Source organism: Sorghum bicolor, unplaced genomic scaffold, assembly GCF_000003195.3.
Source record: "Sorghum bicolor cultivar BTx623 unplaced genomic scaffold, Sorghum_bicolor_NCBIv3 super_139, whole genome shotgun sequence".
Lineage (NCBI taxonomy): Eukaryota > Viridiplantae > Streptophyta > Magnoliopsida > Poales > Poaceae > Sorghum > Sorghum bicolor.
The window spans coordinates 1-7,967 of record NW_018396495.1 but is presented as its reverse complement, the minus strand read 5'-3'; the positions used below and the strand labels follow the sequence as shown (position 1 = coordinate 7,967).

General features: G+C 39.8%; 1 protein-coding gene and 1 long non-coding RNA gene across 2 annotated transcripts; one reads left to right on the top strand and one right to left on the bottom strand.

Moving 5' to 3' along the window:
* Positions 1-1,092: 1,092 nt before the first annotated feature.
* Positions 1,093-4,593, top strand: LOC8155355 (protein DEHYDRATION-INDUCED 19 homolog 3). The gene is made up of 5 exons (XM_002489027.2): positions 1,093-1,565; positions 1,678-1,889; positions 3,017-3,094; positions 3,188-3,468; positions 4,122-4,593. Exons 1-5 carry the CDS (start codon positions 1,490-1,492, stop codon positions 4,228-4,230), a joined length of 756 nt encoding a protein of 251 aa, XP_002489072.1. The 5' UTR covers positions 1,093-1,489; the 3' UTR covers positions 4,231-4,593.
* A 2,189-nt stretch (positions 4,594-6,782) lies between these two features.
* On the bottom strand, positions 6,783-7,844 carry LOC110431543. The gene is made up of 2 exons (XR_002448971.1): positions 7,213-7,844; positions 6,783-7,137 (listed from the first exon to the last, which is right to left on the bottom strand). It is a non-coding gene; the product is annotated as an uncharacterized LOC110431543 (long non-coding RNA).
* Between the last annotated feature and the right edge of the window lie 123 nt (positions 7,845-7,967).

Below are 7,967 nucleotides of genomic sequence, written 5' to 3'. Positions count from 1 at the left end.
TATATATATATATATATATATATATATATACATACATAAATAAATAAATACACAATAAATCATAAAATAAATGTACACCTCATATTAAGAAAAAAAAAATATATATATATATATATATATATATATATATATATATATATATATATCAAAAGGAATATCATTGATTAATCACGTGATATATTTTCATACTTAACCTATTTAGAGATTCAAATGTTAATATTATTTTCTATAAATTTAGTTAAATTTAAAATTTGTTGACTCCTCGTTGTGCCAGATCAGCACATATTCTAAAACAAAGAGAGTACTTTGCTGAGGTAGATAAATTGATGCAATTGTAGCAGCAGCGGAGCCGAATAGATCCTTAAAGTGGATTGCGTTGAAAATTAAATTAAGTTTGCCCAGATTCACGTATGGAATGAACAAATATAGATCCAGACGAATATGAATGCATTCGACTAAGGCCTTGTTTAGTTAAAAAAATTGCAAAATTTTTCAATTTTTTGTCACATAGAATTCTGCAACACATAAAGTATTAAATATATATTAAAAAAATTAATTGTACAATTTATCTATAATTTACAAGACGGATCATTTAAATCTAATTAGTCTACGATTAAATAATATTTATCAAATACAAAGAAAGATGCTATAGTATTTATTTTACAAACAAAAAAATTAGAACTGGATAAGGCCTAAAATCCCTGCAAAAAATAGGAGATGCCCCCCCCCCAGTGGCATCCCCAATCCGCACGCGCACACACGCCTATATCCAGCCATTCGCCCCCACGCGGTTTCCAGCGGACGCCGCGGTTCTCTCTTTCTTTCCCTGCCAAAAAAACACGGCCCACGGGTGCACGGCGCCGGGCCGCCGGCCCCTGTCGTCCAAACACGCCCGCCCCCGCGTCCGTCCGCCACACGGGGCGCCCCACCCGTCATCCGCTCTCCAGCGGCAAGTGGGTAGCAACCAGCGGAGAGTGGGAGGTCGTTGTCGTTGGTGCCACGCCCACGCGCTGACTCGGACGTCGACCAGTACGTCGAAAAGGCACACGGCGCCTCCATTTCTCACCCGCTTCCTTCCCCCCCTTTGCCCCTCTCTCTCTCTCTCTCTCTCTCTCTCCTGCCGATAATAAGAAGCTTCCTCGCCGTCTCCTCTTTCTCCGTCCTAGCAAAATCCTCCCCGTACCGAGAGCCAAAGAAACAACAAAGGCAGGGGAGAGGCCGGCGAACTACGCGAGGAAAAAAATTTTCTTTCCCGGGAGGACGAAGTCGGGAGTCGGGACACGCGCGGGGTCAAAATCGTCTCCGGTTGTTGGTGCCGCTGCCGTGCCGCTGCTGCTGCTGTCGGAGCCGAGCAGGAAGGGGAGAACGAGGCAACGAGCTTGGAGACAGCTCAAGAAGGAGTGGGACGGGGAGGCGGCAGCCTGCTTGTGAGAAGGCACCTGACACGTGAAGGAGCCCGAGCGAGGGTAGGGAGGAACCAAATCGGGACATGGACTCGGAGCACTGGATCTCGCGCCTGGCCGCCGCCAAGCGCTACTACGCGGCGCAGCTCGGCCACGTCGACGGTGAGGACGTCCCCGCCTTTTTTTCCTGCTTCTCCCTTCACTCGGTAACATCACGCGAGGCGATCCGTCCTGGTACTGATTTGCGGGTTCTTTGTTGGTGGGTTGGTTGCAGATGTGCCCGGGATGGGGACGGAGGAGGTGGAGATGGAGATGGAGATGGAGGACGACGGCGACATGGAGATGGAGATGGAGATGGAGATGGCGCTGGAGCTCGGGGACGCGACGTGGCCGGAGGTTGCCTGCCCCTACTGCTACGAGGACCATGACGTCGCGTCCCTCTGCGTCCACCTCGAGGAGGACCACCCCTACGAGCCCCACGCCGCGGTGAGTCAGTCAGCTTGCTTCTTGCTGCAGGACTCTTACTATAGATAGTCTGATAGTGGATTGTGAACCTGAGACGTGATGCTCTTGCTTCTTCCTCCGATTGGAGCTGGAGGAAACGTTGTGGCTTACTGCTTCAGGCGTTGACCTGATGAATCAGCTCATGTGCTCTCGTTTTTGTGGTATAGTAAACTTTTCAGAGGATTTTGACTATCCGTGTGCTGTGTCTAGTTGGCAGATGCAATTTTAGGAGAGCCAAGGTTCAGTCAATTACTGAACTGAAGCTTATGGCTTCGTAGCTTCATGCAAAGAAGAGCACTTTGGGCTAGAAATTGTGGCTTAGTGACAAATAGGGTGTTCAAGTTGGGCTTGAGAGGAAAGAATGTAGCTTAGTCCGAGTTTAAGTTTATTTGTGTGCTTCAGACTATTGGTTTAATGACAACACGATTCCTCTCCGCTCAGCCAAGACCTGTGGGCTGTCCTCATCACCATCCTCTGGCACCTTTGGAATGCGCAAGATGGCGCTGTTTTGTTTGTGACTATCGTCCCTCACCCTGTGGTGTTATAAATCAGTGTGTGACCACTTTGTCATCTGGAGCAAACGATTCTCTCCTGAGTCTCTTAATTTTGATTTGTGTTGTTGGCGTATTTACCTTAGAACATATAACTCTAAGATCCCCCATGAGCCAGGGTAAACATGTGCACTGTGATCAAATTCTCTAAGAAACTTGGTTGTTACATGAGTGCTTGAGAAAGTTTTGGATGATTTGCATTATTTGACGATAGATGAAAAGGTGTCAAGAGATGCTATAAAACTTATGGGAGAAGTTTCTTCTGTTTAAATGTGTGACCTGATTCCATTGGTTTGAGAGGCGATAGTTGGGATAATGGATTCAATTACTACATTTGGCTCGTTATGTAATAATCTTAAAAAAGTCACCTTCTTGTAGCAAGGATAGTGCCACCTTAGTTTAAGTCATCCTAGGTGGTCCAGAATAACCCTTCTTTATCAAATCGCCTCTATGACAAGTCATTCAAAATGAGCACCTCATACTGCTTCTGTTTATGCTGTACTGTTAGATTGCTAGCAGAGGTAGTGTTCTCATTTTCATATTTTCCTCTCATTTCAGCCCTGCCCCATTTGCTCCCAAAGGATTACAAGAGATATGCTTAACCATATCACCATGCAACATGGTTACTTGTTCAAGGTTCACCCCTCTGCCTTCCTCCCTCTCTCTGCAATAACATTCTAAATAAAATTTCGAAGCCTTCTGACACCCCATTTTTATTTTCTACTACAGAATGGTCACAGGTCTCGCAGATTTATTATTCCTGAGAGAGATGCGATTTCTTTATTGAGCCGAGATCTGCGTGGTACTCATTTACATGCTCTTCTAGGGGGTGTTCATGGCCACAGAACAAATAATGCAGTGGCCACAAACATTTCCAGTGATCCTCTTCTTTCATCTTTTGGCCTGAACTTCTCAACATCAGATGCACCAGAACCATCAAAATCAGCATCTTCTATTCCAGATGGTGCCTCAATACGTAAGGAGATACCAGTTCAGCCTTGGGAATCAAGGTATATATTACTCCTGTTATAAGTTTGCTAGATTCTTTATGGGCTATTTTTACAATTGTTTTCCAAATTTGAAGCTATTTTATTAATTTCTTGCATGTCTGCTGAAAACAATCTCATTATGAACCTATTGCATCTTCTGTTCTCCTTTCTACTATTCAATTACCTTGCATACATTGGTTTCTTGATATATGCTGTTGCCTGAGGTTTGGAATTGCACTATGATAGTTCACACTTCCACAACCAACAAACTTCAATGAAAACTGATTTACTGTTAAAGCACAGATAATTCGCTTTACTGTTAAAGGATTCACGTTCACAGGGGGGCAGAGCTACAGCTTGTCATCGGGGTCCGTCGACCCCGATGGGTTTGATAATTTCAATGAAAAATTAGCGCATATAGTACTAAAAGTTCCTAATGAGTAATATGACCTCACCTATTTATAGACATGACTCCGATAATCATGTAGTCCAGATTCGCCACTGCACATTCATGGCATTTTAGACAAAGGATTTCACTTCATAGATGTTTTTTTTTTACTTCTCATTTACGTATGCTGTCAAGCAATGTGCTTTAGTGCTTACAAGTTTCAAGGGCACACTTCCTTATGTATGAGATACAGGAACTTCAACTTCTGTTTCCTTTTCGATGGCAGTATTGATTCATCTCTGACAAGCGAGGAAAGGGAGCAAAAGCGGAAACAAGCTACCGACAGAGCAACCTTTGTGCAAGGCCTAGTGCTGTCTACTCTATTCGGAGATTGATTGTTCAAAACAGCCCTAGGTTCTTGCACTTGCTAGATCGGCACTTACTCCTGCCTGGTCCACATAGTCAGATAGTGCTCAACCCGGTTTGGTGCATCTAACTCTGATGGCAGGAAATTCGCCTCAGGAAACTTAGCCGCGTTCATCTTTGTTTCAGTGAATTGCGCAGTTGATTCTACCATGATACAGCTTTGATTTAAGCTAGCTGTTGTTGTACCTTTGTTTTTATCAATTTATCAGCCAGCAATTCTTATCTGTAACTCACTGGTACATTGTGTTTGTACCGACATACATAATAGCTGTAACATCTACTTACACAATGCAAGAAAGACACTTGTTCGAGAGCAGTTGCCAAAGTGCAAATCTTTTTTGTTGTAGTAGGGATGAAAATGATACGGATATTTTTCGATTGTATTCGAGATCGAATTCGTTTAGAGAGGTTTAGATCTGTCCGTATCTGAGTCCGAATATTCAATATCCGATACCGTATCTGTATCCGAATACTTAAATTATTTATGATGTCGATATCTAATCGTATCTTATCTGACATGATTAACATCATCCGTATTCGAATTCGAATCCGATCAGAAATATGAAAATAAATATGATATTTCGAATACGACCAGAAATATGAAAATAAATATAATATCAGTAATATCCGTCTGTATCCGATTCATTTTCATTCCTATTGTAGACCGCCTCAGTATTCTCAGCTATGCTGTGCATAATGGAGACACGAATGATGCGGTTGGACCGAGGTTGTAACTTGTGTGGACAAGCTGCTGTGGAAGTTCACGTTGGCTGACCCGGCCGGCGAGCATTGACCGTAGATCAAGAAGGCAGCTCCAGTACTTCGGCTGTCGTCGTAGAAGTAGACGTGTAGAACGAAGACTCGAAAATGCTGCTTTCGTGAAGGCAGAACCATGCTCGTCCAGGTGAAGGTGAACTGTTTCCAGCGTGAAAACAGTGAAGTCGCTACTGCTAATCGCAACGCCTTACTCCATAACGTGCCTGTCGGTCAAATTATTTTAACTTCAACTAGGTTTATAAAAAAATATAATCCATATCTCTAAATAAATTTATTATGAAAGTTATATTAAACAATTTTCATCTATATTATAAATATTAAGATTTTCTTATACATATTTGGTCAAAGTTGAAAATATTTGACTTCTCAAAAGGTAAGAATAATACTCTCTTCGTCTTAAATTTAGGTCATTTTAACTTTCTTGAAATCTCAAGTTTAACTAAATTTATTTAATAAAAATAATAACATTTATGGTATAATGACATTTACGATACAAATATAAGTATTATTTGATTCTTCATTATTTATATTTTCATCTAATGATATTAATTATATATTATAAATATTAATATTTTCTTATATATATTTGTTCAAAGTTGAAAATATTTAACTTCTCAAAAGATAAGAATAATATCCCCTCATTTTAATTTTTTTAGAGTGTCAAAGCATCTCAAAGTTTAACTAAATTTATATAATAAAATAACAACAATTATGATACCAAATATAAGTATCATTAGATTCTTCATTAACTATATTTTTAAAGTGTACTTATGTCGTACCATAAATATAATAATTCTCACTATAATTTTAGAGAAATTTAATATGCTTTGACTTATCAAAGAATATTTGATGGCTTGTAATTTGGAACACCTACTCCTTCCACCCCATTAAAAGTATTTCTTTTAATAATAGATAGGGCGGGAGGAGCATGTGTCGTAACCTTATTTTGATTTTGGCCTTGTTTGGTTCCAATTTTTTTAAAAAATAGACACTGTAGCACTTTTGTTTATATTTGATATAAATATTGTTCAATCATAAACTAACTAGACTCAAAAGATTTGTCTCACAAATTAGAGTCAAACTGTGTAATTATTTATTATTTTTATCTATATTAAATGTTTCATGCATGCGCCGTAAGATTCGATGTGACGAAGAATCTAAAGTTTTTTGCAAATTTTTTTGAAACTAAAGGCCTTTATTGTGTTTGGTACAACGGTTTTGATATCCGAAATATCTTTGGCCTATGTACTGCAATATTAAGAGCGGACATAAAGCCCGGTATCCGAAATCCAAACCAAAATTACCTGAACCCAACCCTGAAATGCCCTCAATTACATGAAATATCCGAGAATATCAATTATCATGTAATTGCGACCTATTGATCCATATAATTGTTCATGTGTTTTGTTCTAAAATACCACTAAGAGCTTTTTTTATTGCTTAAACTTAAAATTATAGTTCTACCTCATCTGGATTTTTTTTTGTAGTTTTACTAAAGTCATGTGGTAAAAGAATGCCCGAACCCAACCACAAAATAATTTCAGATACTATTTTCCTCAAAAAAAAAATGGAAATGCGAACTGATTTTTTCCGGTAACCCTGAATACCCACGGTATCCATCCAGAAATCAAACATGGCATGTCTATTTGTTGTATAAAGCACGAGACGAAGACGAGGCACATCATGTCAGCATCTCGTGTGTAAACATGCACAAGACAGGTTAGATTCAGCCCAACAGCGCACATGTATGGATCAGGCAAGATAGCATTTCCGGCAGTAGCTTAGACGTACAGAATTACTCCTCCCCACAACGCTGAGATATGTGCAGGTAAGCAGAAATAGCATTCCCTTCACAGCAAAAGAGTAGGGAAGAAACCACGGTATAAGTAGCACTCATGATGAAGTTTTGTACAGCCTTGACTAGAAATCTAAAGGCTATCAAAATGAATACGGGACCGAATCGACATCTCATTAGACTGACTATCATCTCTACCATGAAAATTCTGAGTGTACATCAAGTTAAGAAGAATTGGTGATAAATAGATTGCCTGTACAGGGAAGAGCTAGCATCTACTCTACGCCATAAAGCTTGTATAAACCTGCACAGCAATCTTGATTTTAGCTATCTGTTTGAACAATAAATGAATTTAATTGACAACCCACAGTGAATGTACCTTAAGCCACGGAGACAGCCTCCTCCAGAATAACGAAGCAGCTCACTTTGAGAATCTGTCAGTTGGAATGTGTATTTAGCTGCAAGTCATAAAGCAAGTGCAAACTCTCTTAATCTGCAGTTCAGTGTGCAAGATCATCCTATTTTCAACATTGAATACAAATAGTAGCACATGCAAATATAACTGTACAAAAGGGAGACAGGACTAAGCGGGGAGGGACAAATTGGCATTTTATCATAGTAATGACTCGAAAACCTCCACAACATGATTGCATTCTAGCCTCCAAAAAAATTTGCACAATCTTCAAAAGCATAAGATTTAATGCAAAAGCTAGCATTCCCGAGGAACAAGATTGAACGATTGAATAAAATAAGGAAAACAATGCATATTTTCAATCATATACAAAGTGGTCCCAAATTGTTACTGAAATATCAAACAGACAAACACAAATCTAATCAGAGGCAAGAGGATGTCATCAGAAACCAGGTGACAACATTTCAACGCACTAAAAGATGACAACAGGCTTTGTACGATGTACTTTTTGTGCCTCCTTTGTTTTTTTAAGTAATGACTTTGCTGTGGAGATCTCCCACACAGTTCTTTCATTAAAAAAAAAGATAATTGGCAAATGCAGAAGTACTGAGATTGCCGTAGCCAGCCAATACATGGGAACAGGGTGCGACAATCATAGAAGCATAGGATTCTGTCTTTGATTTCAATAAAAGTGGAAATCTTGTTTCTAGAAATGTCGGTTC

Bases quoted from the DNA above. Each gene is read 5' to 3' on its own strand.
- LOC8155355 (XM_002489027.2), top strand. From the start codon at position 1,490: ATGGACTCGGAGCACTGGATCTCGCGCCTGGCCGCCGCCAAGCGCTAC. The intron at 3,095-3,187 runs GTTCACCCCTCT...TTTCTACTACAG, and splicing joins AACATGGTTACTTGTTCAAG to AATGGTCACAGGTCTCGCAG. The intron at 3,469-4,121 runs GTATATATTACT...TTTCGATGGCAG, and splicing joins GTTCAGCCTTGGGAATCAAG to TATTGATTCATCTCTGACAA.